This window comes from Monodon monoceros, unplaced genomic scaffold (assembly GCF_005190385.1).
Source record: "Monodon monoceros isolate NGI ecotype Baffin Bay Population unplaced genomic scaffold, NGI_Narwhal_1 Super_Scaffold_3, whole genome shotgun sequence".
Lineage (NCBI taxonomy): Eukaryota > Metazoa > Chordata > Mammalia > Artiodactyla > Monodontidae > Monodon > Monodon monoceros.
Genome location: NW_021703780.1, coordinates 100,724,682 through 100,744,177, shown reverse-complemented (window position 1 = coordinate 100,744,177; position 19,496 = coordinate 100,724,682). Strand labels below are relative to the sequence as shown.

General features: G+C 48.5%; 1 protein-coding gene across 1 annotated transcript in view; it reads left to right on the top strand.

Moving 5' to 3' along the window:
- RAB7A (RAB7A, member RAS oncogene family) overlaps positions 1-19,496 on the top strand; it is a 69,725-nt gene that overhangs the window by 37,598 nt on the left and 12,631 nt on the right. The window contains exons 2-3 of the mRNA XM_029244259.1: positions 15,971-16,031; positions 18,730-18,856. Of these exons, the coding sequence (XP_029100092.1) occupies positions 15,979-16,031; positions 18,730-18,856 (180 nt within the window). The 5' untranslated portion in view covers positions 15,971-15,978. The remainder of the gene's footprint in view (positions 1-15,970; positions 16,032-18,729; positions 18,857-19,496) is intronic.

Sequence of the window (19,496 nt, the reverse complement as noted above, 5' to 3'; positions counted from 1 at the left end):
CCAGCCTTTCTCAACCTTTTTTTTTTTTTTTTTTTTTTTTTTGCGGTATGCGGGCCTCTCACTGTTGTGGCCTCCTCCGTTGCAGAGCACAGGCTCAGGACGCCCAGGCCCAGCGGCCATGGCCCTCGGGCACAGCTGCTCCGCGGCATGTGGGACCCTCCCAGACCGGCGCATGAACCCACGTCCCCTGCATCGGCGGGTGGACTCTCAACCACTGCGCCACCAGGGAAGCCCTCTCAACCACTTTTGATTATTGCACCTCCCTTCTGCTCCGCAGGGCTTTTTAGATTTTTTTTCCCCTAATTGTCTCCCCTACCCCAGTAAAGTTTTAATACCATGTATGTACTGTGTCTATCTGTTTTTATATTGCGGCTTCTAGAGGGCCACAAACCATTGTTAATAACACCCCCGCTGGGAATGCGTGGCCTGGACTAAGCAAGGGTTGGCATTGTCGAGAAGCTTAGCCCGACGGCAGTACGCTTTCCTGAACAATTAGAATGACTGCTGAGGCTGGTGGTACCTGTGAGTGCAATTAAGAACATGAAAGCTGAGTGAGTTTTTAGAGGTTTGTAAAATTCTCCACATCCTTATGGCATCACCATGTGTTAGTAATGGACGGTACTTTTACAAAGAGGCAGGCATTTTAAGAAGTACAGTGAATCTGATCTAGTCAGAGGTAAGCAACCGGGAAGTTGAGTGATCTGGAAGCCACGTTGCGTGGACAGGAGTTGAGAAAAGATGTTGGCACTGGTGATGGAGTGTCTGAGTGTCTCTAAATCCCTCTGCAGCCTTTGACAGTGGAACACTGCACAGGAGGTACTTCATGGTCACTGTGAGTGTGCAGGCAGGAACTGGGCGAGATGTCGGTGCCACGGAAGAAGTGTCTCTGCTAATAAAAGCTCAGGATAAAATGACTTCTGAGGACCCATTATGGCTGAGTTTAAGGTGATTTGGCTTTGTTCTACCCTTGGCCTCACTGTTTTTTTTTCCCTATCTATTTATTTATTTATGGCTGCGTTGGGTCTTCGTTGCTGTGTGCGGGCTTTCTCTAGTTGCGGCGAGCAGGGGCTCCTCTTCACTGCAGTGCACGGGCTTCTCATTGCAGTGGCTTCTCTTGTTGTGGAGCGTGGGCTCTAGGCGCAGGCTTCAGTAGTTGTGGCGCACGGGCTCAGTTGCTCTGCGGCATGTGGGATCTTCCCGGACCAGGGCTCGAACCCGTGTCTCATGCATTAGCAGGTGGATTCTTAACCACTGTGCCACCGGGGAAGCCCCCTCACTGTTTTTAGAATCACACAGAACCCCTTGTCCAGCAAGGAGTTGTGAAATAGCCAGCTGAATGTGGCCACTGAAGTTTCCAGTTTAACACTTGAAAGCTACAAAACAGCATGCTCTGTTCAGCTTACAGAGAATTATGATGGCTTCCTTTTGAAATAAGAAGTGTTTGTAGTTTTCTGTAGGTAAACCCCAGCCTCCAACCCAGTAACTGACACCTACTGGACCCTCAGCAGGTGTTTGAACTGAACTAGGTGTTCTTACCCCTAGGTCATGGTTAGTGACCACTGTTACTGAAAAAAATGGGGATACACGATTGGACATGTTTAAGTCTGAAGCATGGAGGACGGATTGCAGGACATGGGATGTTTTAGTCTGAGATCGTCTGATCGACGTGGGTCAGGATCTTGGGAGCCACCCTCCTAGGGCGCACATGCCTATACAGTGAATGCACAACAGTAGAAGCAGAGGCAGGAATTCAAATTGTAAGTCGCTTAGTGACCCAGTGCCCATTTCTCAGTTCTGCTTTTTCTTCCATGGCATTGGCCATCGATCTTCCTCCAGTGACAGGTCTCATGCCAGATATGACTCCACTGCAGTGTTTGCTGATGTACGGCACAGGGCCTCAGTGCTGGTGTACAGTGTGGTTTTAGGAAGCACATCAGTGAAGGTGCGATTTGTCTTAGATGAGTAACTAGGACCTCAGACACATTTATGTGGGTTAACGTGCGAATATAGCAAAAGTCAAACAGGTAGTATGAGAGGCTGTAGTGATGAGATTTGGAAAGTGAAGTAATACTAGTTGACCAGGTACACGTTTTTATTCACTGTTAGAAAAGCCCTCATGTCATAATAGCCACTTATTGAGTAGATTTAATGAGCCAGATAGAGCTTTCTCTGCATTATCTCACTTGTAGGGGATGCTCATTTTTCACATGAAAGCACGTTTAAGTTCACACAGCTGGATGTGCGAGATGGGATTTCATCCCATGGTTGTGACCCAAAGCCCATAGTCTTTGCATGGCCGTTGCACCTCCCCTGTGGAGGGGTGGCCTTTAAATTGCCTTGCTTGGTCAGTTTCTAGCCGTCCTTCTCTCCCTGGTGTTCAGTACAACCATTTATCTGCCTCCCTGAGAGTTTGGGAGCGCCCGCTTCTGACTATCATTCAGTGGGGTTGTGATCGCAGGTTCCTTAAGCAAACTGGAATGGGACAGTCAGAGCAGAACTATAAAATAGAACCTGGCCTGGTGCCTTGCACTTAGATACCCCGTGAAAATTTCAATGTTGGAGAAGCCAGTGATTCTTGTTGGAAGAACTCTGGAGCCGGACTGCCTCATTTCAAATCCTGGCTCCAGGGACTTTCCCTAGTGGTCCAGTGGTTAAGAATCCGCCTTCCAATGCAGGGGACATGGGTTTGATCCCTGGTCGGGGAACTGAGATCCCGCATGCCGCCGAGCAACTAAGCCCATGCACCGCAACTGCTGAGCTCTTGCGCTCTAGGGCCTGTGCACCACAACGAAAGATCCCTCATGCTGCAACGAAGATCCTGCGTGCCACAGCGAAGATCCCGTGTGCCACAACTATGTTATTTAACATAGATAAATAAATATAAAAAAAAATCCTGGCTCCAAGATGACTAGCTGATGGCCTTGGACAAGTTACCTTACTTGCTGTGTGTGTACGTTTTGAGTGCTAGGGAGAGGCTGCCATTTGAGCCCGAGCTGAATGGAAAAACATTGCAAATGCCAGGACAGTTCTCCCCGTGGCAGAGGCTGGTGCCCAAGGGGTGGGGACGCTTGCTGTGTGCCTCCTCCTTTTACCTGCCTGATGATTGGACATAATCTACCTGGGCTAGAGCTGAGGAGCAGCACCGAGGGCTGCGGAGGCCTCTAACGGAGCAGCGCTGTGCGCGAGCGGCCGAGTCCCCTCTTGGCCCAGGCAGACCTTAGTGAGAGGCGGGGCTAGCCGCGAAAATGATCCAGGCCTGGGACTTGCCTGGTGGTCCAGGAGGTAAGACTCAGCGTTCCCAGTGCAGGGGGCCCAGGTTCGATCCCTGGTCGTGGAGGTAGATCCCGTGTGCCGCAGCTAAGAAGCCCGCATGCCGCAACTAAGAGTCCGCATGCTGCAACTAAAAAAAAAAGATCTGGCATGCCACAACGAAGATTGAGCATTCTGCAGCTAAGAGCTGGTGTAGCCGTAAATAAATATTAAAAAAAAAAAAATGATCCAGGCCTGGGGAGGAAACGGAGCTGCCAAGGCATTTCTTTATGTCTTGTGTAATCCGTCTAGATTTTTGCCTACTCCCTTAAACCTTTACTGCTGAAGGATCACAGATCACTGCACACAAGAAAGTAACGTCTCCACTTTTTAAGCGAGACCACAGACGACAGTTAATACTGTGGCGGATCCAGAGAATGTGCCCTGGTGAGAATGGTCAGCCAGGCTTTTCCTGCTGAGTGATGGGCAGGAGGCTTAAAGTCTTCATGTGAATAAGCGCTAGCCTTGTGCTTGGAAGCTTGGCATCATTCGTGTGGGCCGAGCCTAGCAGAAGGCGCTCGCGGGGGCAGCCCCTGGACCCGTGTCTCCACCAGGGAAGGCTGTGCTCTCCAGGCCCGTGCGGGGCCCCGTGGGAGTTGTCCCCAAGCCCTCACGTGCGGGGCCCCATGGGGAGTGGCAGGTGCACCTGAGACGGAGCATTTGGGGGGAGATGAGGCCTGTTGGGAGCAGTGTTGCCAGATGAGGCGAGGCGGCTCCCTCGAAAGGTTGCCTGGAGCAGCGAGGTGGCTGTCTTGGGCTTTGTGTGCAGCTCAGGCCTCCCACCTTGGTGACGTTGTACTCCCGTGTCCCGCCTGTCTTGGCCCCAGGCCTGACGCTCCACCGTCCTGCTTTCTCATCTCAGTCCCCAGCACTTTCCCCTGGGCTTCCTGGGGCTGTCTCTGAAGCTTACGAGGAGTTGAAAACACTGAAGCGTCCTGACAGTTTGGACGCACTGATGCTCCTTCTGAGGCATCGCGTGTGCAGCTGTTGAGCCTCGCTTTGGAAAACGTTCGGTGTTCCTGCCGGTTGGGTTCTCTCTTCTACACCACTCTTGTCTAGGAGTCCATATTTGTCCTGCCCTGTGTATTGTTTGTCTTCTTGCCACCAGGCAGCAGCCTCCAGGAGGCAAGGCCCACCAGCATCGTCCTTCGCACTCTCGTCCAGGGAGCGTTGCTGTTCCCGTGTTCGCACAGCGGTGCAGACTGAAGTCATAAATCCAGCACAGTTAACACTGATACTTAAGATGTAACTAAGTACAACCATATCTTTTAAAAATAGATTTGATTGCAAGATTACCCCAGGCCCTCTAGTATTGGAGGAGAGGGGAATATGATAAAATTCAACTGAGTTCATGTTTTTCATAGTCTTGGAAATCTCTGTAAACTATAACATGGAAGTAGGTGAATGTGAATCTCAGAATACCTGTTCCTTACCAGATCCTTGAGTCAGTTAAAGCAGTGGCTCTTGAACTTTGCAGAGTACAAACTGATTCAGCAAGGCAGGAAATACCACACGTCCTGCGCACTGCCCCCAGCCATTTACGACCCTTGTGTGAGCACCCTCTTCGGGCAGATTCCATTCTGGGTTGGTCAGAGATACTGGCAGTATCTCTGCTTTTAGTGGGGTTTTCCTACAGTGAAAGGTAACTATTACTCAGATTCTTTATCACATCTGTATTTTGATCCATGTCTGTCCTCCACTCAGTTAATATATTTGCCACTTAAAGACATTTTGAGCATTAACCAAGCAAACCATATGCTTAATTGAGTAAAGACCTTCTCTTCTTTATGTCGGGGTCACTTCAAACTTAGCATGTCTAAATCAAACATAATTCCCTTCCAGAAAACACCTGGCTCTTTTTCAGGGTTCCCTGTCCGAGGATGCTTTTGGTTGCATCGCGTATGAACCTGGGTGCTTCGTGGCACGCCCCTCGTGTCCTGCCTCTTCTGAGTCCAGTTCATCGCTTGGTGCTGCCCCGCTTTTCTTGGCCCTGGGAGCACCTCCGTTCCCCTCAGTCTCACCGTGGCTCTGGTGCAGTCCCCTTGCCATGGTTACAGCAGCCTCTTCACGTCCACTGTAGGCTCTCCTGCTGCTGAACACTTCCCCCTCCCCCCGCGGCAGGCAGGTTGATGGCTTCACAGTATGGACACTACTGTGTAAGAAGCGCAAAGGGTGGGCTTCTCAGTGCTCTGGTTTCAGGGCCCCGCCGTGGCCTGCTAGGTCCCCTGTGGTCTGGCCATCAACCCCCAGGTGTTCGTTTCTCCCTGCAACAAGGCGTTTGCATGCTGCATGCGCTGGTTTTCCTGCCAGGGAAGTTTTGGCGTGCTTTTCCACCTTCAGATCCAGATTCAGTCAGATATTCCTGGAGGAATCCTTCCCTGACTCTCCCAGCTAAGGTAATTACCCTTAAAATTAATTTAATATGTCTCGATCACGGTAGTCTTTTAAAGTAGTTGGGTACCTCCTTAATGTGCTATGTAATGAAAGAGTGTCTATCCCTACCCCTTGGGCCCTCAGAGTGTCCTTTTGAAGGCTTCTAGTAACATCTTCCTGCTGAGTTCCCACGTGGAGGTGGTGGTTCTAGATGGAACATCAGACCAGCAGCCTGTTTGCTAGTATCATTACAGTAGTAAGTCTCACTTGGAGCGCACAGGTTATGCGTTATCTGCAGACCACGTATTTCAAGCTGTACAACCCCAGTGTCTCACAACAGACGGCACCCCTGCATGGATGGCAGCGGCGCTCCGTTAGAGGATCGCAGTCCAGGGCGGAGAGCCTTTCGAGGACGGCGGCACAGGTGAAGGCGGTCTTGCAGGTGACTGTCGTCGTGTCCTGCACTGCCCGCAGGCTTCCACGTGGTCAGAGAGCCATGCCCTGAAGGTTGACCTCTTCCACCCAGGGGGCCCTATAGAGCCCCATCCTCCCCTGGCAGTGCGGGAGAGTGTAGCGGACACAGTGGAGGGAGGCGTGAGTCTGTCCTGGGCTCTGGGGAGGTCAGAGGGAGCTTCTCAGTGAAGGTGGCATTTGACCTTAAGGGAGTGAGGAACAGCTCACCACAGACAAAACCTGGTGCCCTCGGAGTTTATAAGCAAGATTTAAGGGTTTAAGGTTATTCTGAAACAGTTGTGTTGAATGAAGGGAAATTGGGAACTGGACAGTGGAAGGGCACAGGAGGTGTGCTAGGCCAGGCTGATGACTTAGGGGAGAGGAGAATAGTGCAAACAAGGCAAAGGCCGGTCACAAGCCAAAAGGAGGCCTAACTGCCTAGATGCCTGTTGTACATTCAGAGGTAGTGATTGTCGTGCCCAGTTGCTGAGTTCTGTGTTCCAGTCTAATCCAGTCTCCATTCCTAGAACACCAGCAGTGTCCTGAGCGCCCTGGAAATGACTGGATGATTCCACAGAAATGGCTTTTGGCCTCCTACATTTTTCTCTCCTTCACTTCCTTGTACCTGCTTTTGGTCCCTGTACCACCTGATCGTGGAGTTTCAAAACATCTCCAGTTTCCATCTTTCTTTATTGGTGGGACATTTTTGCTACTGTTTGAAGTTATGACTTCAGTTTTAGTTCTGTAGCCTTTAAAACGTTATTCAGTGATGCTTTCTTTTGCCTCTCCCCTGGGCTTAGAACTTGGAAGCCATTTTCATTTTTAACCCAAGCCAGTCTGTCACACCCCGTCCTTTTTCCTCTTTCTTGTAGTAGAATATTTCCTAGATTTGCTAATAACCCTTGGGTCGTTAAAGTGGCCACGCTTCAACTCCCATCCCCAAGGACATGCTGGCCACCCTTAACAACAGTAAGTTGTCTCAACCTTCCTGCTTCCCCAGGTGAGATGAGCGGTTAAAATGCTTATTAGCCTGGAGACAGTCAGTAGTGAGCTTGCAAAGGAAGCAGTTGGTGATGAGAGCTTACTACATACATCAAAATGGTCTGTTTGAGCTCAGGCCTCTGGGTAACTAGTCCTCCTTCACGCATTTGTGACCTGTGTTCCCCAGGCCCGTCAGGCAGACCTCCCTTCTGCACCCAGCATGACTTTCTTCCTTCCTTCCACCTCCTGGCTGGGAGGTGCTGTTGAGAGACGTTTTTTTTTTGTTTGTTTGTTTATTTATTTACTTTAACATCTTTATTGGGGTATAATTGCTTTACAATGGTGTGTTAGTTTCTGCTTTATAACAAAGTGGATCAGTTATACATATACATATGTTCCCATATCTCTTCCCTCTTGCATCTTCCTCCCTCCCACCCTCCCTATCCCACCCCTCCAGGTGGTCACAAAGCACCGAGCTGATCTCCCTGTGCTATGTGGCTGCTTCCCACTAGCTATCTACCTTACGTTTTGTAGTGTATATATGTCCATGCCTCTCTCTTGCTTTGTCACAGCTCACCCTTCCCCCTCCCCATATCCTCAAGTCCGTTCTCCAGTAGGTCTGTGTCTTTAATTCCTGTCTTACCCCTAGGTTCTTCATGAGAGACGTTTTTTATTCACCTTACAAACATTTTATGGCTGTTTCCTGATACTTCAGAACCCTTGCACAGTGCCTTTTAGCCACTGGAATGGAAGTTGTCTTGGTGGTATTATTGGCTGAAAATTCTGATCTCATTCTGACTTTTCTCTTTCCTTCTTAAGCTCCTCTGGGATCGGAATCCAAATTCATATTTGTGTCACCTTTTTCTCTCTCAAACTGATATTAAAAGAAGTTACCTGTGGGACTTCCCTGGTGGCCCAGTGGTAAAGAATCCGCCTTACAATGCAGGGGACGCAGATTCGATCCCTGGTCAGGGAAATAAGATCCCACATGCCCTGGGGCAGCTAAGCCTGCACACCACAACTACTGAGCTCCTGTGCCTCACTAGAGCCCGCGTGCTGCAAACTACAGAGCCCATGCGCTCTGGAGCCCGTGCACCACAAGAGAAGAGAAAACCCGCGCACCACGAGAGAAGAGAAAACCCGTGCGCCACAACGAGAGAAGAGAAAACCCGTGTGACACAACTAGAGAGAAGTCCACACACCACAACGAAGAGCCTGCGTGCCACAGCAAAAGATCCTGTGTGCCACCACTAAGACCCAATGCAGCCGAAAATGCATAAAATAAATAAATAATAAATCTTTTTTAAAAAAAAGTTACCTGTTCTTATCAAAACCCTAACATAATTTTTTGCTAGACATTTCTAACCTCAGACGTCTGCGGTGGCAAAAGTAACACTCCTGCTTGCCCCGCAACCAGAGGCTGATTATCACAGATGGCCAGAGATGATTACCAAGCCTTAATCTGGGATACATCTGCCAGAAAAGTTTGTCAAATGTTTTTGTTAATGAAAACAAATGTATAAAGTCTTGATATCTCTTCCAGATATTCCTTGTGTATTAAAAGTGTGAATTGCATTTACAGTTTTTACTACAGGAAATCTCAGGTGTTATGAACCTCCCTGCCTCCCACCAGTGACTCAGCCTCAGTTATCATCTCACCCCATCTTTGGCTGTGCACGTGGTCTCACCCTGTAGGTTATTTGAAGCATGAAATGCCGTTACGATCTTGGTGATCAACCCAGTGTAGTGGCTGAGATGAAGGCCTTTGTAATCAGTCCTGGGCTCCAATCTTACATCTGAATATTTTTAGAAATGCAGTGATCACTTATGAGCTTCTGTGTCCTCATCTGTTAACTGGGAATTCAACCCTATGGGCTTGTCCTGAGGATTAAGTAGACGACCTCACGGAGGCCTGGGGTGCAGTTCACTAGCTGGAATTTGCTTCTTGCTGTTTCATGAGCTGTGCCCTTCCACTCTTTAGGTCCTAGTCTGCTTCCTCAGTTTGGAAAGTTAAAAAAGAGTCTGCCTACAACAGACGCTTCTATTCAGCTTGACAACCAACACGGTAATATTATGTGAGTTCAGATGCCTTCCCCGTCTCTCCACGTAACCTTCTTCAAAACTTTATCAGCAGACATCGCTTGCCTCCCTCTCTCGAGCCTTGAAGTCCATCAGTTTGGAGAGCGAGAAGACGGCTGGGTTTCTCTAATGGTCAGGAACAGAGCCCAGACTCTCGGAAGGCAGTGGGATGCTGGGTAAAGTTTAGAATGGTACTTCTTTTCTGCTCAGAAGCTTACAACTTGCGAAGTCTGTGTCCCAGTGTTGCTTCCTTCGCGATGTTATATTTAGACCGTGTGTGCAGTAAATCACATTCTAGTAGGTAAAATAGGCAGAGACCATCAGACAACTGAGAAATACATGGTGGAAATGTTTGACTCTCCTAATGTAAGGAGTACAAATAGAACCCGCTGACCCTCGTTTGTAGCTGTCTGATTAACAGTGATTTGTGCCAATGATAGCTGGGGGTGGTGAAATTGAAATACTAGTTCATTGCTGGCACGGGTGGAAATAAAGTTATTCTGGAAACTAATTGGTCAGTGTATTTCAAGGGCCTTTCAAATACTTACATTATTTAGCTGAGTAATAACTCATTTGTGAGTCTGATCAGATTGTATACATGGGTTCATCTCATTATAACTAAAAGCAACCACTTAATAACAAAGGAGTGGGATTGTCCATATGCTGAAGTATTACCAGCCTTAATAACGTGGGGAATTTAATGTAGAACAAAATGGGATGCAAAGTTATGAACAGCATGATCTCAGCTGTTGGAAGGAAAACTGGAAAGACTTATACCCTGATGCTAATAGTGATTGCTTCTAAGAGATGGAACTGTGTTTGGCCTTTGTCTTTGCTTCATTCTTTTGTACTTTTCTGAATGTTGTACAGTTCAGTACTTTAATGGGGGCAGAAAAGTCAACTGTCTGGTTAGGCTGTAGCTGTTAAAGGTAGGCAGCTTGGAAACACAGACCAAGTAAAAATGTTAATGGACTATAGAAAATCAGTTGGTTTAACTGTCCCAGCTTTGTTGAACCTTTAGCTCTTGTTCAGATATTTCGTGCCATTGTTAGTTTTGTATCAGACACACATGCAAACCAGAACAGCAGTTTTTGACCTCACGTCACTGATTTTCCAAACCTTGTGTGTGCACCTCAGTCCCCAGAGGGAGCTTTTTGAAATGCCTAGTTCCTGGAGAACCAGGGGAAAGCTGGTATTGTATTGCTGAGTGGCAGGGCAGTCAGGTGTTGGGTCTGGGCTTACCCACCTGTTAACTCCAGCTCTACCACTTGATTGCTGTGTGACCTTGCACGTGATGACACCTCATTCAGTTTCATCCCCTGCGTTTTACACTGTTGTCTTGACGGCTTTGCAGACACTTTGCTCTCACCTCCTTGGCCCTGCATCTCCCTACAGAGCCTCACCTCCACTCGAGCATAGTCAGCGTGTTTCTGATCACCAGGCCAAGTCGTTCTACCTCCACGAACTCAGACTTGGCGGTGGCCTGCTGACCCCCAGCTTCCTCTCTTCCCCTCTCCAGCCCTTTATCCTCGTTGCCCTCCGCTGACCCCTCTCCGTCAGTCCCTTTCTGTCCTCACTGACCCTGCCTCGCCCAGAGCTGGGGACGGTATTTTCCTGATGTTTTTACCTGCTTGGGGCTTCCTTGTTTTGTCTGCCTTTATGGCCAGCTGGCTGCTGTGCTTCAGCAGTGAGAAAGGCGGCAGCTCCAGCTGATGGGGGGAAGTTCTGGTTTTTGATTCATTACACGGGAAACACTGTACGTGAGGGAAAGAATCGATTCAGCGTATGGAATAGTTAGTGTTCTAAAAAAATGCTTCTTCTTCCAAGGAAGAACGCACCCCAGAGCACACTGATCAAGTTTGGTTTGATAGCAGAAGGAAGGAAGTGTGTTCGGAATATATCTTATTCTAGAAAGGCTTTTAGAGAGCTTCCTGGATTAATGGATGCTATCTAAAATGTTCATTTCCAGGCAACAGGGGTTAGGGACCTCATATAGCTCCTTCCGTTCTCTCTGCCTGCTTCCCTTTCTCCTGTAAAAGTGTAAAAGGGAAGTGGTCTGTGCGTTGAAGAATGGTTTTCCACTTAGAAATTTCTAACTTGGTAGGATTTTTAAAGGTAATTTCAGTCTTCAGAAATTCATGAAGATGGTGGTGGAAATGGGTAACAGAAAGCAGGGGCTGCCAGTGAAGGCTCTAGAGCCACTGCTGCTGGTGGCAAAAGTTGTGTTCAAGGCTTCGTTGGGTTTTATTTTTTTCTTAGCTCTTTTCTAGAAACAAGTGCCCCATTCTTGGTCCTGGAGAACATTAAGTACAAAAACATAGCTCTTAGCTTCTGCCAGTTTGAAGCCGTCAGCGTCCTGGTGAAGCCAGCCGGGGGTTTCCTCCGGGCCGGCGCCCTGCTTGCAAAAGCCCGACTGTTCACAGGCACCGGGCGAAGAGGAAAGTCCGCCTTTAGGTGCACCTCATGGCGAACAGGAATATTCTTGCAAGCAGAAAATTTACCTGAAAAATCAGCAGGTGAACATTGTCCTCCAAAATGGAAATAGCTTTTTGAGTTTAAAAGAAATGCGCTCTTCACATGAACATAAAGAAAATGAAATCATTTGGAATCCCACCACCCAGGAAAAACCTGCTAATCTTGTATGTATTCCTTTCAGCTTCATACATAGCCATTCTTACATTTACATCTTTACTCCTGTGGGAATCTGTCGTGGAAGATGAGGTTTAAGGATGTTAATTCTGGCTCTCACCACTTGGTAAATTGTTCATCCTTCTGCTGCTAAATTTTGTAACGCTGGACCTGCCGAAATTGTTCCTTTCTGGACTCTCTTCCGTTTATTCCAGCCCATGGTGTTCATACTGTATTTTTGTAACATACTTTCCAAGACTGTTAGGCAAATCCCTGTCATTACTCTTTTTTTGAGAGGACTGGGAGGGACTCTTGCGCATTTATTTTTATGAATAAAGTTATAATTGCTTCGTCAAATTACAAAAAAAAAACCCCTTGGAATTGTTTAAATGGGGAAGAATTCGTATCTTTACATTAAGGCTTCCTATTGGAGGTATCTCTTAATTTATTCAGATTGTCTCAGTAAAATTGTCATTTTTCTCATTTAGATGCTATATGCTGTTAATCACTGCAACAGTGGTTGCAGTGTAAATTTGGAAAACCCTTCAGGAAAGTGAATTAGCAAAAGTTATGAAAGTGTTTATACTTTTGACTCAGTTACCCCATTCCTAAACAGTACCCGTGGGTTAAGGTGGACAAAACCCTTTCCCGTGAGTGAGAATTTGCCCTTTGTTTAACTTTCTAGCTGTTTCCCTGGGAACCCCACTAAAGGCAGTGCGGTTTGTGATAAAATGTCTCCTGGGGGCTTCCCTGGTGGCGCAGTGGTTGAGAGTCCGCCTGCCGATGCAGGGGACACGGGTTCGTGCCCCGGTCCGGGAAGATCCCACATGCCGTGGAGCGGCTGGGCCCGTGAGCCATGGCCGCTGAGCCTGTGCGTCTGGAGCCTGTGCTCCGCAACGGGAGAGGCCACAACAGGGAGAGGCCTGCGTACTGCAAAAAAAAAAAAAAAAAAAAGTCTCCTGGTTGGTGATTGCATCTGACAGATGGGGAGTGGCTGTGAGTACCTGATGGGCCCCAGGCCCACTGGAGCACAGTGGCTCTCGCGCTGGACGTGTCCCTCGTGGGGAGCCCCCCAGGAATGAGGGCTCAGAGTCAGGGTGGTGAGTCCAGGCCGCCTCCCTATGCCTGAGCTGTCTGCGGTGTGGGCTGTCGCGAGGACAGCCAGCGATCCGTGTTCCTCAGGGCTGGCGTGGCCTGTGATAGTCACGTGAGTTTGAGCCTAAGAGACCTCCCCAGGGGCATTGCTGCGGCCCAGGAAAATGACCCCACAAATGGAAGTTCAGAGCTGTTTCTTATGGCGTTGTTTTTCCCAGATTTTTGATATATTAAACAAAAGGTAGGAATGGCTATTAAAATGCTTAATTCACTCAAAGAAATATTAAGACACTGATCTCTCATGGAAGCAAGTACTGGAAAACAAGGCTAAATAGCAACATGGGAGAGACAGAATACCGGGTTGCGTGCGGGGCTGGGTGAGCTCTGATGGGGACTTGGGACTTCCCGGCTGTGCCCTCCGCTGGCTTCTGGGGGTTCTGTGACTGGGTGTGCAGGTGAGGAAAGACGCTCAGGCGTCGTGCTCTGCTGCCCAGGAGGGTCAAGGTGGCTGCATGGGCCCACCTGCCACCGCTGTGAGCAGAAACCTGAGAGGACACAAACGTGAGGTCTGTCATGTGGGAACAGGATGGGTGAAGTGTGTTTCTTATTTCCTCCTAATATTATGAAATAATACTGTATGCACCGTGAGCCTTACTAAACCAGGTCATGGAAATCCCTTTTCCCATTCTCAAAATCAGTGACTTAAACATTGTTTAAGAATTTCTTTGCAAAGCTCGCCTTGTTTTCATACCTTTCCTTAATTTGCCCTTTGGATTTGAAACTTGTCCCAACTGTCATAATCTGATCTCTAGCCCAAAATATGGTACCAGACCTTGGGGTGAGACTCTTAGGTTAAACTTTGGTCAAGGTAGTCCCTAGGGAGGAAGGTAGGGCTGTGGATCTCGTGGGTGATCATGGGTGATTGGGGGTGTGTACCTCTAACTGCAGAGAGAAAAAACCAACACCAACCCTAGATCTGATGGATGACTAAAGGAAACAGGCAGAACTCGGGCTTGTCTTATGCCGCCCCCAGCTAGCACTGGTGGGCGCCTCATAGACAGAAGCTATGTCTGGACATGAGGCTTTGGGCTCTGAGACAGCTTGCCCCGGGCTAGGTCGTGGTGCCTGCTAACTGCCTCTGCTTTGACTCCCGTCCCCACACCGTTTCTGAAGCCGTGGAAGACACCACTTTCAGGCGCGTAGGGCTCGCCACCTAATCCTGCCCTGTGGGCACTAGCTCGTTCTGATACTTTCCTTCAGTTTCCTTGTGATGCCACCAGCTGAAAGGGAACAGTTGACAGCCAGGCATCTGGAAGCCGAGGCGTGGAGCTGAGTTACCGCCTGGGCTCTGCGACTTACTGCTTCTCTCGCCTGGGCCTGCGACTTACTGCTTCTCTCGCCGCCTTCTGGACTCTGTTCTGCTGTTTATTCATCTCGGTTTTTGGCACACATGAAAATCATAGCACCAACATTTACTAACCACTTACTATATCCTAGTCAGTGTCCTGAGCATTTTTCTCATCCAGGCCTCACATCACCCATGGGACGTATGCCAACAGGTTAAATGACTTGCCCCGGGTCACACAGCTGGAAAGTGGCAACGCCAGAGGAGCACGGGATCGGGATTTGCATGCTTAAGTCACCCCCACCGTAGGTAGGCAGTGCGGTCATCCTCACCTTCAGGAAGCCAGGTGGATAAAGGTGAAACTAAAGGTAGCTTTTTTCAGACCCAGTCTTGACTGTCTTGTCTTCCCAAACTATGGGAAAATAACAGGCTTTATTTAACCCACATCCTTACCTACTTTGCTTAAGTGTAAACACTTAATTCCCCAGCTCCACTGAAGGTAGGAGTCGGATACTGCCCCGTGACTGTTAGTGGCAGTCTCCTGCCGTGGCTGTTTCAGTGTCTCCCGAGGACAATGGCCAAGGCTAGAGGTTCTCAGAAGGCATGGGTGTCATTTCTGAGGCTCACATGCAATCATAAATTCCTGATTCTAGAGGCGGTTGCAGCTCTCCTGGGGATCAGCTGCCTGAGGAGTGCTCCTCTGGTAGTTTTCAGTTAAGTCACTGACATCGGGGGCCAGAATTTAGGACTCCTGCTTTCTTGAAAGTTGTTCATCTTCTGAAAGTTACTGGGTCAGGCCCTGAGGACTGAGGGGCAATTAAGACAGGAGGCCGGTCTCAGTAAGTAAATTGACCACGCGGTCACGTGGTGGCAGAGTTGAGCACAGATCGTATTGTCTGGTCGAGGCTGGGGAAGGCTGCCTGAAAGGCTTTCTGGGGAAAGGTGGTCTCAAGAGCTGCGAAGTCAAATATTAATTTGTGCACTAACCCAGTATTTGATAATTCTCTACTTGGCACTGGAGAATAAAACCGTGGGGAATAAAACTGTTTTCACAGAAATTATTAGGAAAGGGAGAAGAGAAATGAATATAATACATTAAAATGTCAAGTACAGTTTATCCTTGAACAGCACGAATGACGCGACCCTGCTTGGTTGATACTGTGGATGCAGGACCGCGGATGTGGCGCCGCGGATGCGGAGGGCCGACTGTTAAGTTATAAGCGATTTCCAACTGAGTGGAGGGTCAGTGCCCCTAACCCTTGAGATGTTCAAGAGTCAACTGTAGTGGTAAGTACTCTGAAGAAAAAATAAGGCAGAGTAAAGGATAGACGGCAAACGGGGAGAGGGTGTTCCGCTTTACTTCAGATAAAGTGGTCGCCTCCGAGGAGTGATCTTTGAGCAGAGACCTGCCTGAAGCAGGACCCAGCTGTTGAGTAAATGGAACATTGATCCAGCATCCAAGTGGGAGAATCATTCCTTCAGACTCCTCCCAGGGGCGGGATGGCCCTGACACGCTGTGTGGCCGAGCTCTTGGGTCCAGAGTTCCAGTACTGATACTGTGTTCCGTCGAAGGCCCTGGACGGCGGGGAGCCACCTGCAGAAGGGCTCAGGCGCAGTGCTCTTGGGGCTGCCGAGGAGTTTTCTGCCCAGGGAGGTGGTCCCCCTGGGTGTTCCCATCCTGCTTACGTGCGTTCTCCTCTCTTCTAGCTTGAAGGATGACCTCGAGGAAGAAAGTGCTACTGAAGGTTATCATCCTGGGAGATTCTGGGTAAGTGTCCCTCCTAAATTTGAGCCAGCACACTGGCCTGGGTTTAAATTTCACCCGCTTGGAGCTCATGCCCTCTGTGCTGACATTTGCTGCTTCCATCTCTAATAGCCGTGGCATTAGGGCCCTACGTTTCCGTGCTCTTGGGAGCACAGCAAAAATCGGAATGACCCCTAGTCAGGTTAGTCCTTTGTTCCCCAATTTGGGGCATGATTTAGGGAAAAGGGTGGCTGTTTGAACTCAATTAATGATAAGTTTCATGGGGGCTTCCCTGGTGGCGCAGTGGTTAAGAGCCCGCCTGCCAGTGTAGGGGACACGGGTTCGAGCCCTCCCTGTGGCTCCGGGAAGATCCCACATGCCGCGGAGCAACTAAGCCCACGAGCCACAACTGCTGAAGCCTGCGTGCCTAGAGCCCGTGCTCCGCAACAAGAGAAGCCACTGCAATGAGAAGCCTGTGCACCATGAGGAAGAGTAGCCCCCGCTTGCCACAACTAGAAACAGCCTGCGCGCAGCAGTGAAGGCCCAACGTGGCCATAAATAAACAAGCAAACAAACAAACACATTTATTTTAAAAAAAAAGAAAAAGAATCCGCTTGCCAATGTATGGGACACGGGTTCGATCCCTGGTCTGGGAGGATCCCACATGCCGTGGAGCAACTAAGCCCGTGTGTCACAACTACTGAGCCTGCGTTCTAGAGCCCGCGAGCCACAACTACTGAAGCCCATGTGCCTAGAGCCCATGCTCCACAGCAAGAGAAGCCACTGCAATGAGAAGCCTGTGCACCACAACGAAGAGTAGCCTCTGCTCACCGCAACTAGAGAAAGCCTGCGTGCAGCAAAGAAGACCCAACGCAGCCAAAAACAAAGAAAGAAAATATATTTTAAAAAAAAATTCATGGAATCCCTTTCCCAAGCTGGTTAGACTAGGGAGCGCTGTTTATGTAGGCTTGTTGCCGTTGGCGCCGTGTCCACGAGATGGAGGTTTGGGGTGCACTGTGCAGCACACGCAGACCCCCGAGACACTGCGGGCTTGGTTCTGGACCGCCGCGACGAAGTGCGTATCGAAGTGAAGGGAGTCACGTGAACTTTTTGGTTTCTCAGGGCATCTAAAAGTTAATGTTTGAACTATACTGTAGCCTCTTAAGTGTACAATAGCCTTATGTCTAAAAACAGTGTACAAACCTCAATTTAAATGCTTTTATGGCTAGAAAATGCTAACCATCATCTTAGCCTACAGGGAGTCATAATATTTTTGCAGTAGTAACATCAGAATCACTGATCGTCATAACAAATATACTAATGAAGAAGTTTGAACTAAAATGTGACACAGACATGAAGTGAGCAAATGCCATTGGAAAAATGGCACCGATAGACTAGCTTGACACAGGGCTGCCACAGACCTTCAGTCTGTGAAAAGCGTACTTTGCGCAGAGCGCATTAAAGTGGGGTATGCCTGCATCCTCCCCCTGCTGTGCCTGAGTCAGTAGAGCCTGGGACTGGAGAACTGGGCTCGGGTCTTAGATCTGCCGCTAACTGCGTAACTAGCTAGTTCTTTCATCACTGTTAAGATTCAGGGGGTTATGGGGGGAGCTTTTCAGACTTGGCATCTGAAGTGACCCATGAAAACTTAGACCGGAGGCTACATATTTTTAAAAACAATATGATAATAAATGCAGGTGCACGTCCTTATTCCAAAGTTCTTTTTAAAAGGCAGTGATTTTTCTACCGTGGCTGGCTTTTTTAATCACCTGAGGAGCCTTTTAACAATTAGCATTTGCCCACACCAGTGGGTAGGACCTGGTTGGCAGTGCTTAAATACACGCGCACTCATCCCGCCCCACTCCTCTCTCCCTGTCCCCGCTTCCGCTCGCATACATTCTCCTGGTGCTTCTGGTATGCTGTCAGGATTGAAAGTACTGCTTTTAGCCTGTGTCACCCAAACTTGCCTGATTACACATTTCCTGTCTTTCCCCCTGGAAATTCTGGTGCACGTGACCAGGTGGAGAACACTGCCTTGGGCTGTTTGTATTTCCAGGTCCCCTCTGCATGTGAAATGCATGTGTTCCTTTGTGAAAAGGAAGGTATTACTGGCTGTGAGGAAGGCTTGCGTTGTCTTTGGCCTGTCCTAACTACCTCATCACCAAAAAAAATCACACATTGTCTCTTGCTGAGTTTTCTCACTGGAAAATACCTCTGGAGGAGCATACTTTGAGGTGGATTCTGGTTCGGTGGAATACTGGTGCTTTGTTCTGCTTCAGGTTTTAAACTTGGAAGCGGCAGATTGTTAACTGGCGTAAAGTCTGCTCGGAGCCAGTGGCTCCCTCTGGCTATTTGCTCGGCCTGAACAGCAACCACTAAATGGAGACACACCCAAGGCGGCAGAGATGTTTTTGGACTAGTGGAGCGATCTTACTGCTGGGGCTTCTTTTAGAAGGAGAGGATGTGTTGGCATGCTTCTGGAAGGAGAGAAATAACACTAGGCTCTACCAACTATACCAGAACCTAGAAGCAGCTTTTCCAGATCTGGCCTGCATCTGTACCCTGTGTTTTTGTCCCAGGAGAACGCATGTCGTCAGGCGAGTGAACTGGGAAGTTTTCCTCCTCTGATGGGGGTGGGCAGGTTCCTTCCGAGCTGCAGGCGTCAGTCAGTTTTCAGTGCCTTCCTAGTTGACTTACACTTGTGGTTTTTCTCCAATTTCAGAGTCGGTAAGACATCACTCATGAACCAGTATGTGAACAAGAAATTCAGTAATCAGTACAAAGCCACAATAGGAGCAGACTTCCTGACAAAGGAGGTGATGGTGGATGACAGACTAGTTACGATGCAGGTAAGCGCACGTCTCACCTTGGCCAGCCAAGCCTTGGTCATTCCGTCTTTACCCGTTTTTCATGCCCAGGCATCTTCCCCTCCCTGTTCTTTAGATCTCACTATTATATTCATGGATAATTGGCTTATAGGTAGGATTGCCAGATAAAATGCAAGACATCAAGTATGTCCCAAGTACTGTGTGAGACATACTAAAAATTTTTCATTTTTTTCCAGAGTTCAAATTTAACTGGACTTCTGGTTTTCATTGTTTTTTTGCTGTAAATTTGGTAACCTACAGGTTCTTGTCTTATGTCTCCAAAATGTGTAACTTGTCTCTTTCCTAATACCCTCGCCTAGTTCTTCAGGCCAAAAAAATCGTTGTGTCTCTCCTAGGTTCTTACAGCAGCTGTTAAATTAGTTTTCCTGTTTTTCTGGCTTCTTATAATCTGTCCTATCTGTAGCCCTTAAAGTTGTGTTTCTATTAAGCCAATCTGGTTTTTCATGTATCAGCTTAATCTGATTTCAAGGGCTTCCCTTTCAACAGTTAGGATAAAAACAGATTCCTTCACATGGCTCTTTAAAAGCCTTCACATTCTGGCTACAAACTATTCTTCACTTTTTCATCTCCTGCCAGTCCTTCCGAACCATGTGCTGCTCTT